The 16375-nt window shown below is 41.0% G+C and overlaps 1 protein-coding gene and 1 pseudogene across 1 annotated transcript; both read right to left on the minus strand.

Moving 5' to 3' along the window:
* Positions 1–321: 321 nt before the first annotated feature.
* LOC129040381 (small ribosomal subunit protein uS5-like) lies at positions 322–1623 on the minus strand (annotated as a pseudogene).
* Positions 1624–10374: 8751 nt separating this feature from the next.
* Positions 10375–11757, minus strand: LOC129040382 (neuronal regeneration-related protein-like). The gene has a single exon (XM_054494845.2). The coding sequence runs from the start codon at positions 11601–11603 to the stop codon at positions 11397–11399; it is 207 nt and encodes a 68-aa protein (XP_054350820.1). The 5' UTR covers positions 11604–11757; the 3' UTR covers positions 10375–11396.
* Between the last annotated feature and the right edge of the window lie 4618 nt (positions 11758–16375).

Below are 16375 nucleotides of genomic sequence, written 5' to 3' on the forward strand. Positions count from 1 at the left end.
GGACCACCTGAGGTCAGGAGTTCAAGACTAGCCTGGCCAACATGGAGAAACCCCATCTCTACTAAAAATACAAAAATTAGCCAAGTTTGGTGGCAGGCGCCTACAATCCCAAGTACTCTGGAGGCTGAGGCAGGAGAATCGCTTGAACCCGGGAGGCAGAGGCTGCAGTGAGCCGAGATCGTGCCACTGCACTCCAGCCTGGGTGACAAGAGCAAGACTCTGTCTCAAAAAGAAAAAAAAAAAAACATTTAGATACATTCCTAAACAAAAGCTTTAAAATGAGACATTAAAGAAAACTAAGGGCCGGTCTGAGTGCAGTGGTGTTTACAACTAATTGATCACAACCAGTTATAGATTTCTTTGTTCCTCCTCCACTCCCACTGCTTCACTTGATTAGCCAGGAAGGAAGGGAGGGAGGGAGGGAGAGAGGGAGGGAGGGAGCCAGGGAGGGAGGGGAAGAAGTAGGAGGAGGAGGAGGAAGAGGAAGGAGGAGGAGGAGGAGGAAGAAAGCTAAGAGCAGTTTGGGTACTTTTCCACACTTTTAAGAATAACATGAATCGCATTTATAGGCTGCCTCTCAAGGGGCAGGCAAGGACCCACAGTATACATCCATCTCTATCCTCCACAAGACTCCCTTTGGGGTATAAATATGTGTTGAATAAATAAGTAAGTAAACATTATTTCACCCAGTGTTTTTTGATGACACTTATCAGAGAGACTTGTAGGCTTGAAACAAATCCAGTTCGAATCATACCCAGAACATTCATGTCTTTTTTTTTTTTTTTTTTTTCACAGTAACAGGCTTAATTCACTTTATTTTTCTTGTATAAAAACCCTATGTTGTAGTCACAGCTGGAGCCTGGGTCCTCTGCACGGCGACTCTGGTGTGGGTCTTGGCGAGGTGGTCAGTGAATTCCTGATAGGGAGACTTGGTGAATACAGTCTCCTTCCAGAGGTCCTTCAGGGGATCAGGTAGCTGTAGATCTTAGAGACAGCATCCAAGGTGGCCTTGGCGAAGTTGCTCGGGGTGGCAGTGCAGCCCCTGGCTGAGGTGTAGCAGTCATAGATACCAGCCATCATGAGCAGCTTCTTGGGCACAGGCGCTGAGACGATGCCAGTGCCCCTGGGTGCGGGGATGAGGCGCACCAGCACAGAGCCGCAGCGGCCTGTCACCTTGCAAGGGACGGTGTGGAGCTTGCCGATCTTGTTCCCCCAGTAGCCTCTGCGCACGGTGACAATGGAGAGCTTGGTCAGGATGATGGCCCCGCGGATGGCGGCGGCCACCTCCTTGGAGCACTTCAACCCGACCAACGTGGCCATTGTAGTCCCTGATGGCAACAAACGCATTGAACCTGGTGTGCTGGCCCGCGCGGGTCTGCTTCCGCACCAGCATAATCTTCAAAACCTCGTCCTTGAGAGAGGCCCCCAGGAAAAAGTCAATAATCTCAGATTCCTTGATGGGCAGGGAGAAGAGATAAATCTCCTCCAGGGACTTGATCTTCATGTCCTTGGCCAGGCCGCCCAGCTTGGTGACGGGCATCCGCTCCTTATCCTCGGCCTTGCCTCTGCGAACTCCGCGGTCTTGGCCCCTGCCCCATCCACGGCCGTGACCCCGGCCCCGGCTCCGGCCCCATCCACGGCCGTGACCCCGGACCCATCCACAGCCGTGACCCCGGACCCGGATGCCACTGCCGAAACCCTCAGCGGAAGTCACATCGGTTCCCCTTCCCAGGGCCCCCGGGGCCTCCGGCGCCCACACCACCCCGCCCGCCCGCGCTCGCCCGCCCCCGCCCGCTGCACTGGCGTCGTCCGCCATTTGGTGTTTTCTCGGAGAAGCAGCACATTCGTGTCTTTACAGAAAAATATATATGCTATAGTCACAATTTTTACAATCTAGGGATTATATAAATCTTTTGTTGTTGTTAGCTAATTAGCTAACAACACAATGAAACCTTATGACATTTCACTACATTTTGAATAGTGTTAACTATTTCATGTAACCCATCATGAAATAAATGTAAGAATGAAGGATCCCAGCCTGATGTGGTGGTGTGTCTCTGTAATCCCAGCTACTCAGGAGGCTGAAGTGGAAGGATTGCTTAAGCCCAGGAATTTGAGGGCAGCCTGGGCAACACAGCCAGCCCCCATCTAAAAACAAACAAACAAAAGTATCCCATAATAACCAAAACATATATTTTGCTATCTGGAATTATAGCTCTTTTAAAATAGAAGGTGAAATAAATTTACTGTAACTTCCTAGAATTTCATTTAATAATTAAATGAGATCACGCCTGTAATCCCGGCACCGGCACTTTGGGAGGCCGAGGCAGGCGGATCACGAGGTCAGGAGATTGAGACCAACCTGGCTAACGCAGTGAAACCCCATCTGTACTAAAAATACAAAAAAATTAGCAGGATGTGGTAGCGGGCGCCTGTAGTCCCAGCTACTGGGCAGGCTGAGGCAGGAGAATGGCGTGAACCCGGGAGGCAGAGCTTGCAGTGAGCCGAGATCGTGCCACTGCACTCCAGCCTGGGGGCCAGAGTGAGACTCCGTCTCCAAAAAAAAAAAAAAAAAAAAAAAAAAAAAAAAAAAAAAAAAAAAAAAAAAGAGGGAGTTTTGTTCTTGTTGCCCGGCCTGGAGTGCAATGGCATGATCTCAGCTCACGGCAACCTCCGCCTCCTGGGTTCAAGTGATTCTCCTGCCTCAGCCTCCCGAGTAGCTGGGATTACAGGCGCACGCCACCATGCCCAGCTAATTTTGTATTTTTAGTAGAGACGGGGTTTCTCCAATGTTGGTCAGGCTGGCCTGGAACTCCTGACCTCAGGTGATCCACCCACCTCGGCCTCCCAAAGTGCTGGGATTACAGGAGCCACGGCGCCCAGCCGAACTCTACTTTTCAACCTGAGAATTACTGTTCAAGGAGTTTAGATTACAGATTGTTTTTTTTTCAGGCCAATTTTGCCATTTCTTCTCTTCAAATAGGACATCGTAAAAACCACGTTAATAATATGTATATACATAATATGTATAATAAATATACATATACGTATATGTATATATAATATGTATAACATACATATATGTATATACATATATTTGTGTTAATATGTATATGTATATACATATATTTGTGTTAATATGTATATGTATATAAATACACATATAAATATATACATATTACGTGTATATAAATATATGCATATTACATGTATATAAATATATATATATTTTTTGAGACGGAGTCTCACTCTGTCACCCAGGCTACAGTGCAATAGCATGATCTCGGCTCAATTTCCGCCTCCTGGGTTGAAGGGATTCTCTTGTCTCAGACTCCCAAGTAGCTGGGATTACAGGTTTGTGCCACCACACCCAGCTAATTTTTGTATTTTTAGTAGAGACAGAGTTTCACCGTATTGGCCAGGCTGGTCTCAAACTCCTGACCTCAGATGATTTGCCTGCCTCGGTCTCTCACCGTGCTGGGATTATAGGCGTGAGGCACGGCGCCCAGCCTTAACTCAGTATATGTTGCCAAAAGTGAAAATAATCATCCATAGTAAGCCTCAAAATCTCCTTTAAATAAAGTTCTGCTATTATTATTTCTTTTTTTTTTTTTTTTTTTTTTTTTTGAGACAGAGCCTCCATCTGTCACCCAGACTGGAGTGCAGCGGCACAATCTTGGCTCACTGCAACCTGCGACTCCCGAGTTCAAGGAATTCTCCCTGCCTCAGCCTCCCAAGTAGCTGAGATTACAGGCACCCACCACCACACCTGGCTAAGTTTTGTATTTTTAGTAGAGACAGGGTTTTGCCATGTTGGCCAGGCTGGTCTCGAACTCCTGACCTCAGGTGATCCACCCGCCTCGGCCTCCCAAAGTGCTGGGATTACAGGCGTGAGCCACTGTGCCAGGCCTCTATTATTTCTTAAAGGGTAGTCCATATATGAAGTAATAAAAGTTCATAATGCTGTATCTGACATGGATGTACTGATACTGAATTATGACCAAGCTTTTCATCACCCTTAGATAACTGAAACCATAAAGCTTCAAGATATTTTAGTTCTGAAAAATTGGTCTATATTCTCAATCCCAAAGTTAACTGGGTTTTTGTTGTTGCTGTTGTTTCAAACGAGGTCACCATATGCCTTTTAAGGGGTGGGGTGGAGAATGTATTTGCACAAAAAAACTCCAACATTTGTATGCTCAACAATGTGTACTGACGACTTGCAGCATGGAAGGCTGGATGTTAGACAGTATCATACATTCATTCGACAAATATTTACTGAGTATTTACTATGGGCCAAGTACAATTTAAGGTATTGGGAAAGTGGCAGTGAACAACATAAACCAAAAAAACTCTGCCTTCTTGTAGTTTACTTATATACAAAGATAAATCAGACCTTGCTAATCAGTTTAGACTCCAATAGAAGAGACAAGTGTGAAAATCTTTTTAAATGATAAATATTTTGCAATAAACAAAGTGCTATATCAAATTCACACTTTAAAATTCTGAAATCTAGGTTGGGCGTAGGGCTTATGCCTGTAATCCCAGCACTTTGGGAGGCCGAGGCGGGAAGATCATGAGGTCAGGAGATCGAGACCAGCCTGGCCAACATAGTGAAACCTCCCCCCTACCGCCTACTAAAAATACACAAATAAGCCGGGCGTGGTGGCATGCGCCTGTAGTCCCAGCTACTTGGGACGCAGAGGCAGGAGAATCCCTTGAACTCAGGAGATGGAAGTTGCAGTGAGCCAAGATTGCTCCACTGCACTCCAGCCTGGGCAACAGAGCAAGACTCCATCTCAAAAAAAAAAATTTGAAATCAGAGGAGTAAATGATATTTTCTTTTCTTTTTTTTTGAGAGAGTCTCACTCTGTCACCCAGGCTGGAGTGCAGTGGCACCGTGTCGGTTCATTGCAACCTCTGTGTTGCCAGGCTGGAGTACAGTGGCACAATCTCAGCTCACTGCAGCCTCCACCTCCCGGGTTCAAGTGATTCTCCTGCCTCAGCCTCCCAAGTACCTGGGATTACAGGTGCGCACCACCACACCCAGCTAACTTTTTGTATTTTAGTAGAGATGAGGTTTTGCCATGTTGGCCAGGCTGGTCTTGAGCTCCCAACCTCAAGTGATCTGTCCGCCTCGGCCTCCCAAAGTGCTGGGATTATAGGCGTGAGTCACCATGCCTGGCCATTTTTTTTTTTTTAGACAGAGTCTCGCTCTGTCACCCAGGCTGGAGTGCAGTGGCCCCAGTCTTGGCTCACTGCAACCTCTGTCTCCTGGGTTCAAGAGATTCTCCTGCCTCAGCCTCCCAATTAGCTGGGATTACAGGCGCTCACTACCATGTCGGGCTAATTTTTTTTTTTTTTTTGAGATGGAGTCTCGCTCTGTCGCCCAGGCTAGAGGGCAGTGGCGTGATCTCGGCTCACTGCCAGCTCCACCTCCCGGGTTCATACCATTCTCCCGCCTCAGCCTCCCGAGTAGGTGGGACTACAGGCGTCCGCCACCACACCCGGCTAATTTTTTGTATTTTTAGTAGAGATGGGGTTTCACCATGTTAGCCAGGCTTGTCTCGATCTCCTGACCTCGTGATTTGCCCTCCTTGGCCTCCCAAAGTGCTGGGATCATAGGCGTGAGCCACCGAGCCCGGCCACTCCTGGCCAATTTTTGTATTTTTTTTTCTTTTTTTTTTTTTTTGTTTTATTAGAGACAAAGTTTTGCCATGTTGGCCAAGCTGGTCTCAAACTCCTCACCTCAAATGATCCATCCACCTCAGCCTCCCAAAGTGCTGAGATTAGAGGCGTGAGCCACTGCGCCCGGCCAGTAAGGGATTCCTGTAAAGGGAATAGATTTTTTTTTTTCTGCTTTCCCCACAAACTGTTACCTAGCTGTGTTATTTGAATAAATTTTTCTTTCCTTCTCTCTGTCTCTGATCCTGGTTATATGGACACAAAATATCCCTCCCTGCATTATTTTCCAGTGTCAAGCAATCATCCCTTTCTCTCTCGCATTTTATAGAACTTTCTAAACTGGTCCAATCATTTTATCGATATTCCCAGTCTTAGTCCTTTTTCTGAAAACTAAATTCCACAAATACCAGTTGAAAACTAAATTCCACAAATACCTGTTGAAAACTACTCAGTGCTCTCATGGGATGAAAAAGATAAAGGGTGGTAGAAGTAGTTTAACTCTTTTTACAGCTGTGGAAACAAAGGCCCGGGAGGTGAAGAAAACTGACCCGGGGCCACAGCAACATCAGCTACGCACACACAAAACAGGCACCAGGGCAGCATCCACAGTTTAGGAAGGAAGACAAACTGATTGACAGGTAAATGAAGTTATTGAAAAGCAGCTTCTAATTCAAAGGCACAGCCAAGGACTGTGACCATCTTACTTTTCAGTTCATGTATCTAGTTAGGGGTGAGAGCTTGGGCTTGCAATTCCCTCAGTGGTTCTTCAACTCCTTAGGAGATAGGAGTTGGGGGAGTCCCAAGTAATAGTTTGTGGGGAAAGCAGAAAAAAAAAGAAAAGGAAAGAAAAGAAAAAACTATCCCCTGTAAAGGAATCCCTTATTAATGCCAGTCATTAACACAAGCCGACATCCTGGACAAATATAAGAAATTTGTCTCAACAATCCAAGTAAAACAATACATTTTCTTTCTTTCTTTTTTTTTTTTTGAAACGGAGTCTTGCTCTTGTCATCCAGGCTGGAGTGCAGTGGCACCATCTCAGCTCACTGCAATCCCCGCCTCCTGGGTTCAAGCGATTCTCCTGCCTCAGCCTCCTGAGTAGCTGGGATTACAGGCGCCTGCCACGACGCCCGGCTAATTTTTGTACTGTTAGTAGAGACGGGGTTTCACCCGTTGTGGCCAGGCTGGTCTTGAACTCCTGACCTCAGGTGATCCGCCCGCCTTGGCCTCCCAAAGTGCTGGGATTACAGGCGTGGGCCACCGTGCCCGGCCAACAATACATTTTCATAAAAGATTTCCTTCTGTTAGAATCAGACCCTTGTGCTTCATGTGAACTTAGGTAAGAAATATTAAATAGTAATACACAGTCCCTCCACCCCCTGGTATTTTTCTTTTTTCCCCCTTTTTTAAAATACATTTTTGAAATTTAAGGATGCCTGCTGCCTGTGAAGTCCCAGCCCCAGGAAGTCCTGATGACATGTGCCCTTTTTCCTTTTTTTTTTTTGAGACAGGGTCTTGCTCTGTCCGCCAGGCTGGAGCACAGTGGCTCAATCTCAGCTCACTGCAGCCTCAAACTCCCGGGCTCACGCGATCCTCCTACCTCAGCCTCCTGAGTAGCTGGGACTACAGATGCGCAGCACCATGCCCAGCTAATTTTTGTACTTTGGTAGAGATGGGGTTTCACCATGTTGGCCAGGCTGGTCTCCAACTCCTGAGCTCAAGTGATCCTCCTGTCTTGGCCTCTCAAAATGCTGGGACTACAGGCATGAGGAACCACGCCCAGCCTCCGATATTTCACTGAAGCAAAAATAAAATAAAATTCAACCCTGTCAATTGGTAATTTGGAGAAAACCAGAGCATAACATTTTTCAAGTTTGATATAAGGAAGAATTTACCTTACCACTAGGAATGTGTGAGATGACTGTTAAAGCAGATTTCTTGGCCAGGCACGGAGGCTCAGGACTGTAATTCCAGCACTTTGGGAGGCCAAGGCAGGAGGACTACCCGAGGCCAGGAGTTTGAGACCAGCCTGGAAACATAGTGAGATCTTGTCTAAGAAAAAAAAAGAAAGCAGATTCCTCGTCACCTAGTGATTCTGATATAGCTGGGCCTTGAATCAAGCTTGTGAGAGACAGGAGAGATCACGGGCTAAATAAATCATGGGATTTCTTCCCTAGCAGCCTTTTAGTGAACTGATTTTACCTGTTTGCAACAGTTTAAATGAGATCCTGACTGAAGTTACTGAGGTGAAGCAGGTGATTTTTTTCAAGGTCTCCTCCACCATCAAGACTTTCAACCTTAAGCTTTCCATAACATGCAGAACCCCTGATAAGCATAAATGTAGGCGTTTTATTTAAAAAGGTAATGATTTTGTGTCTGGGTAAACCTCACCTTGGGTCTGTTTTCTTGTCACCAAAAATAGGAAAAACATACTATTACTACTTCTCCCTTGCGTTGTTCTATGATGTCCTTCGGTGATAAACACATCTTGGTCCTGCCACCAAACTAGCTGTGTGTCTGCCTGCATTGACCTTCTTTGGCCTCAAAGGTAAAATGGGTATCTAGTAGATCCCTAATAATCTGTCTAGTCTTCAAATTATTATTATCATTATATATATTTTTGGAGACAGAGTCTCACTCTGTCGCCCAGGCTGGAGTGCAGTGGCGCGATCTCAGCTCACTGCAAGCTCCGCCTACTGGGTTCACGCCATTCTCCTGCCTCAGCCTCTGGAGTAGCTGGGACCACAGGCGCCCACCACTATGCCTGGCTAATTTTTTATATTTTTAGTAGAGACGGGGTTTCACCTGTGTTAGCCAGGATGATCTCGATCTCCTGACCTCGCGATCCGCCTGCCTCAGCCTCCCAAAGTGTTGGGATTACCGGTGTGAGCCACCGCACCTGCGCCTTCAAATTATAGAAACATCTTTATGAAACAAGTTCAATTGAAAGTCATGTAAAAGAGAATGTACAATCCCCTAGTTATTAAACAGAAAACAAACACCAAATTTCCTTATCCAAAGTATCTAAGAATTTGGAATATATATAAATAGGGCCAGGTATAGTGACTCACACCTGTAATCCCAGCACTTTGGGAGGCTGAGGCAAGAGGATCGTTTGAGCCTAGGAGTTCAAGACCAGCCTGAGCAATATAATGAGACACTGTATTAAAAAAAAAAAAAAAAAAAGGTTAGCTGGGCATGGTGGTGCGTGCCTTGTAGTCCCAGCTACTCAGGAGGCTGAAGTGGGAGGATTGATTAAGTCAAGTAGTTCAAGGCTGCAGTGAGCTGTGTTCAAGTCACTGCATCCCAGCATGGGCTATGGAGGGACGCTCTGTCTCAGAAACAAACAAACAAAAGGGCTAAATATTGTATCTTCCCACTTTGAGTCTTCTAGTACTAGGCTGTAACACACATTGCCTCAATCTCTCTTTTTATTAAATAAAAAGTGCTAAAAGCATACACTTCCAAAGATAAAATCTTAACTACCAAAATTGTATTTTAGCGAAATTGTAACCTACTATTTACTATAATGGATGTACTATTTACTATAGTAGATGTAACCGGAAGATACCTTCCAGTTATGCGTTCTTTTCCAGTTACAAGTGCTTTAAACACTTTGACTTCCCTTTATGTCACAGAGTCTGATTTCTTGACTTAGCATGCACTCTAGCCTGGCTTTTGAAAACAAGACTATATTTGCATATTTATATCGGTATGTCCATAGCAGGATTCAAAATCCGGAGTCTATTACTTCATTTTACATTGCAGAATCACTTTGATAATGCCAAAGTGGCAATTTTCTTCAAATGTATTGTTTTCAAAATGAATTTGTTTGAATACCCAACCTCTAATCAGCTACATACATATACAATCAAAATCTCCAATGTCCTTACATTACCTGTAAGATTTTTTTTAAAAAAATCAGCAAAACTTGTTTTATGAGCTTTTTGCAGTGGTGTGATCTCGGCTCACTGCAACCTCCGCTTCCCAGGTTCAAGCAATTCTCCTGCCTCAGCCTCCTAAGTAGCTGGGACTACAGGTGCGTGCCACCACGCCCAGCTAATTTTTGTATTTTCAGTAGAGACGGAGTTCTTTTTTTTTTTTTTTAACCTTACAGTTTGCATATTTATTGAACAAATACTACTAAAATAGCTAAAATACATTGGGTACTTTTCATGAGTGCATGAGTAAAGATCACACTGTTACAAAAGCCTGCATTTTCAGCAGTACACAACTGCAACTCTACATAAATGCCACAGATGCAGAATACTGTTTTCTTGCTCTATTTACACAGCTGATATACCTATTCTAACAAAGGAGGGAGGGGAGGAATGCACAAGAAACTCAGGCCAATGGGGGAGCAAGAAGAAAACGAAAAAGTGCAGTGCATGCGTCGTCGGTGTTTAACAGTCAGAAGTGAAACAGTTCAGAACAAGGCCTGCCCTATCAAAAGAAGAGCTAAAAGACAGTTAGATAAAAATTAAGGTGGGCTTTCAGACTGGATAACACAATATTCCATGAGTAGATGGTATTTTCTGTTTATCCATTTCGTTGGGAGCAAGGACAAAAATGTAAATCTACACCTTGCTTAAAATTGCCAAAAAAAGAATGCTCTGCCTTTTAAAAAAGTATTATGATTTTGTAAAGACATTGTTTTCCAATGTAATATTTGGAAAAGGTGTCATTTTCATATTCCTACTCAGATGCCAGTGTTTTGAGTTTTTTTCAGGGGGAATTTATTTAAAAAGGTTTTGCTCTTTTTTTCCACAAATATCCTTTCAAACAGAAAGAACCCAAAGAGACACCTCAAAATGCCTGTAAAATTATTGCTTTTCTTTCTCTAAGTCAGGCAGGGGAGGCTATAGAAAGGAAGAGATTTGGTAAGTAAATTACAGTTTTGTGATTTCTCCCGCTGCCGTGACTGCATGTCCGTGAGTGCCAGCCAACGAGACAATCGTCTCTCACACTCTGGTAGCATTCGCTTAACCCACAACACTGAGGAAGAAAGCCACACTGAAGACACAAGGAAAACAAGTCAATCCAGTCTAGAGAACAACATTCAGGTAAACAGAGTACCAACACCTTCTTAGAACATGGCAATAAAAAATAACCCCATCAGAGCTACCTCGCCAAGGAGCATGTTGAAAGTCCAAAATAGCACCATTCATCAGTGTCTCAGGTCCTGTGGCAGCATCTCGGTCACTTACCACAAGGAAACAATGAGTTTCAAACTACTTCTATACATCAAAAGAGTACATGGATAAAATATAGAGATATACAGACAATTGATGAACATAAACTACTAGGTTTGTTACATCTAAACGAAAAAAAAGGGGGAACTCTCAGCCTCTGCAAGAAGCAGTCGGGAGCTGTGTGAGTGAAAAGGCAGGAGTGGACCGGTTGTGAGAACGCGGTGGGAGTTTGAGTTGTGGAAGACATTGTTGTAGCGAACCAGGCCTGAAGGCCCACCTGTAAGGGCTGTAAACGTGGATTCACAGTGTGAAATTCTGAGCATTTTCACTTGGGTCAGAATGATTAAAAACTGGTTTGATGATACCTATTTGTCCACTGTAAATTCTCTAAAGCAAGGCTCAGAGTCCCATAGTTTCCTCTTATACTTGATGATTTACACAGGAAAAAAATCCCATATATGGTACCATGACCTCATCAATACCCATACACCGTATGTAATACAAATGGAGGTGTTATGATTAAAAAAAGTGGAGGTAACTGATTCTTGGGGAGCGGAGTTCACTGCTGCCCAGTGGAGTCAAGGAGGCAGCGTTTGTCTCATCGTTCTTCTTGTGGTTCACTTCCTTTGGGACAGGAAGTCTTCCCTTAGGAAGCCTTCCCTCCATGTCCTTGTTTGGAAATGGTTCTTGACTGACCCAGACAAAGAGTTTTGGGTAATAAACCATTTTGAGAATCTTAGTCTTGGGCTTCTATTCTCCCTCTCTTCAGTCCAGGGAGACCAACAGACAAAAGCCCCGCTCCCTGTTCACTCTCCTCTCTACACCTGAAACACAAATGTGGTTGAAAAAGGGCAACATGCTAGAAAAACAGCTTGAGGGGGAGGGCGAGATGGGGTTTCAACATGTTGGCCAGGCTGGTCTCGAACTCCTGACCTCAGGCGATCCGACTGCCTCGGCCTCCCAAAGTGTTGGGATTACAGGCGTGAGCCACCGCGCCTGGCTGTCAGTTAGCTTTTAATAGGTTATATTCCAAGCTTTCATGGAAAAGTTAGAAAAGGACCATGTTTTAATCCACAGATAGCTGATTTTTATAAAACAACTTTAACAGTCTTCAGTTTAACTTTCTTTTTTTTTTTTTTTGGAGATGGAGTCTCGCTCTGTTGCCCAGGCTGGAGTGTAGTGGCATGAACATGGCTCACTGCAACCTCTGCTTCCCAGGTTCAAGCAATTCTCCTGCCTCAGCCTCCCAAGTAGCTGGGACTACAGGTGCGTGCCACCACACCCAGCTGATTTTTGTATTTTTAGTAGAGACGGGGTATCACCATATTGGCCAGGCTGGTCTTGATCTCCTGACCTTGTGATCCACCTGCCTCAGCCTCCCAAAGTGCTGGGATTACAGGCATGAGTCACTGTGCCCGGCTCAGTTTAACTTTCAAGTTTTTGAATTTACTCGAAAGAAACATGGGAAAAAATCTTTAAAAACAAAATAATTGTATTTTATATTATATAAAGTTACATTAAACGAAACCACAAATAGATTTTTATCATAATTAGTAATAACTGCATATTAACAATACTTTCAAGTTTTTACTTTGTTACAGGTTTTAAGGACTATAAGCTTGATCACTGGATTTGGTTGTAAGAAGATACTCTAAATTTTAGCTTAATCCAGAGTTCCATAAATCTGATAATTTAATTTTTTTTGCTTATATATCCTATCTGTGCTTCACTGTAATATATTTATTTCTATTAATTGTCACATCCAGAGAGTAACTCAGCTTATTACTGTGTTAGCAGAACATTGCCACAGGTAAAGAAAGAAGATAAATGCATCACTTATTGTAACAAAGATAAACTTTTTTTGTTTTTGTTTTTGTTTTGGTTTGTTTAAAAAGCAATGGGCATTCTTCATCCATTTAGAGGCTCAAAGTGTTAAAATGTTTGGTTATCCTAATACAATATGACTCCCCCTCACTTTGCAATGAAATAATTTAAGGATATTTAATAAACAAGGAAATAATTATTTTAAAGAATAACAGGAAGGGGCTATCATTTGATTGAAAGAACATTCTTCATTTATAGCAACTTAAAACTTTGTTGGTAGTCATTCCTGAAGCAACATTACAGTTTAATCTCAGCTCTCCTAACCCCCAATAAAGACAGTAAATAACAGGACCCACACTTCACTTAAATCTGAGTTTTCTCTCCTTAAGTTTCAAAAACTATTGTTTTCACGACAAGAACAGACTAGTATCTATCTTTGGCTCTTTTTTTTATAGAGACATTTTCTCAAATAACACTGCTTATTTTGATTAATGTATCTATTATGGATAATGTACACAAATAGAAGTGGTAGAACAATCCAACAGAAAGGATTTGTGATAACTTCATATTTTCAAGATAAATTTAACTTCAAAATATGTGACCCGTATTACTTCTACCAATTTTTAAACTGGTTACGTTCATGTTTTAATAATGTTGATGGATGTTTTATATGTATAATACTAACTGCATATATTTTAAATAGAAAATGAGTTATAGAAAGACATAAAATGGAAAACACATTTATATGATGTAAGTTCTAATGGTGATATACTAGTAGCATCATAATTTCAGTTCAATCTATACTGTTTTGTTAGTGTTATCTCCCTAGCTTTAAAGACATCATACTGAAGTATTCTGATGGTTAAGAAAACACTTTAAAAGTAGTGCTTGCCTTGCTTGTTTTAACCTGCAACCTCAGAATTTGAACACAAGTTCTATCTTGCTTTGCTCCTTCACTAATCTCTCTAAAGGGCTTCTCAGCAGAAATATGTGCATATATTCACATGTCCAAGTGCACACACTGAGTGCATTCCATATCCGACAAAACTGCCCTCAACTGGAAGATCTGTTGTTGTTGTTGAGAGAACAGAGTAATGTTACCTTTCGCCCTATTGTCTATTTCATTGAATTAAAACATCTACTCGACTTTTTTTTTGCTTAATTAATATTTAAAACAAAATTCAATTTAATCTCTTTTAAAAAGTCACTATATTGACTTGGGATTAAAATAAAATTTGAATATATCACTATGGTTGCAGAAATAAGCACTTACAGTGTACTACACTACAACTTTTGATGCTTTAGTTTATTTTCTATTTGGCTTTTTATAGATAGTTATTTATTTAAATGAAAAGCAAAGATATTATTTGAATCTTGGTAGCAAAGAAATACAAAAGCAAAGAAATTACCATCAGATATATGGTAACAGAGTCAAGGGACAAAATTCTAGGCAATTTTGAACAAACGAAAACAAAACATGGTAATGTCATTCTGTACTTAATTGTCTAATAACAAAATGTTCACCAGATGACAGAAACAGTATCTATTTCTGTTATAACAAAAACTGATTGTTTTTGGCTTTTATGAATTGTTACTTCGTTGGTATCTTTTTTATGAATTAGATTTGTAATAGCTGGATTAGATTTAGGCTACTTATAAAAAAGGGACCATGCAGTTATTTCAGCTTAATGGATGATTAAAACACAAAATATTTCATATTTATTTATATTAAATTGTACACAATTTAAAAAGTCTTTATTCAAACCTTACAAGTAAGATTTAGTTACTTTTAAATTATTCTTCAAGTCTTAGAAAGTGCTAGGAAAAAGATTTTAAGTTACAAATAATATATGAATAGTTTACCCTACAAATAAAAAATAATTAAAAAAACAGAAAAACTGCTTCAATGAATGACACAAGACCCCTCCCCCACCCGCCAAAACAAAATCAATCAAGAATTGGAAATTATCAATCAGGTCCAATTATTGGTATTAAATTAAACCTCAGTTCAAACAAAATTTTGCCTTTAAGAAGGCACTAGTACTGTCAACTTAGAAATAATTGATCACTAAATTTAAGTCAGTTGAGAAAAAGCAAGAAAAGTTATCTCTCTCTCTCTGTGTATTCTTAATCCCCAGTGTCTTAGTGCCAACAATCACATTGGGGATTAAGAATATACACAGATTAAGAATATACATGTGTTTATATTTAAACCGTCCTCTATATAAAAAAAAAGAAGTCAATGTTTCAATAGAAGTATATTAGACATGAATTTCAGGACAAATTTTTTTATAGTGTAGATTTTGAGAAAGATGATTAAGTTTTGTTTTTCTCTGCTTTATCTTATGCTCTCAGATTGTTTATGAACTTCAGTTGAGATTTTTGAAATAGAACCAAAAAACAAAAACCCCTCACTTAGTCTGCTGTTTCCCTCTTTAAAGCTAGGATCATCATGCTAGAGAGCAGCTTAGGACCAAAACGTAAACTAAAATAAAGAAGGAATGAATTTTAATCAATCCAAATGGAAATGGTTATGATCTATTATCATCTTGCAAGTAAGGAATTGTAAAATTTATTCTGCCTTAGTACATCTAAAAATTAACTTTACATTTATAGATAGCATGAGGCATTCATCAATTTACCTTAAAGACTGCCTAGAAAGAGTTAATGTGTATATAAATATATGTCATGAGATCTGCTGTTGTATTAAAGAATCTTTAATTCCTGAGATCTTTGGAATTAGTTTCTGGAATAGAAATGGTCAAGAAAACAAAGGGTCCAAATATGAACACAGCAACCTAGCATGTGTCTTTTAAATATAGGTGTTAGAGAGTGCTGAAAACTAGCTATAACCTCAGCATGTGCTTTGTTTTCAGATTATTTTAGTGGGGAGAGTAGGTTCTTACTGTTCTTTCCAGTGGGATTTCATGCATGGATTACTTTCCCATTTTACACCATTAGTTAATACATTCTCTTTCTACCCTCTTCCTTCCACACTGAGCAAGGAAACCTGCAGGATAAATGAGTTGCAACCAAGAAACAAGATTAAATACCCAAATCTTTCCAGTTTCCCCAGACCCCTCCCCCTATGAAACAAATGCCTACCCTCTGTTTTCTATGGCTGGTCTGCAAATACATATGTACACACTAATCACCAAAGAGTCTTTATTGAAGGTCTCATCCTTCCCACCCCCTCTCCAGAAGAATGAGTATTTTAAAGTTTTCACCTAAGTGAAGTAGTATTAATACAGGATATAATTCCAATCAAAGTACTCATGCTTATCTACTACTTTAACAACTATGCATAATGTTTACCAGATAAAAATTCCAATTCCTGACTTAGTAGTTGAAAATTTAAAAAATGAGTTTCTCTCAAACAGAACAGTTTTTTTTTTTAAAATATTGATTGTATAAATCTTTGATTTTGAGAAAACATTAAAAAATATCCCAGGTTTTAGAGTCTTGGCTTGTCTAAATGATTAATTTTGACTTTTTTTTTTACAATTACAATTTTCTCTAATAAATTCCTCAATAGTTTTCTACTGTATCATTTCCAAAATATAAAAATTGAATATAAATAATTGAATATATAAATTGCAACCTAGAATCATTTCACAAATAATCATATCTTCACAATTTAAATTTCTTAGGTGATAAAGGATTATCTAAATTAT

This window comes from Pongo pygmaeus, chromosome 6, assembly GCF_028885625.2.
Source record: "Pongo pygmaeus isolate AG05252 chromosome 6, NHGRI_mPonPyg2-v2.0_pri, whole genome shotgun sequence".
Taxonomy (NCBI): domain Eukaryota; kingdom Metazoa; phylum Chordata; class Mammalia; order Primates; family Hominidae; genus Pongo; species Pongo pygmaeus.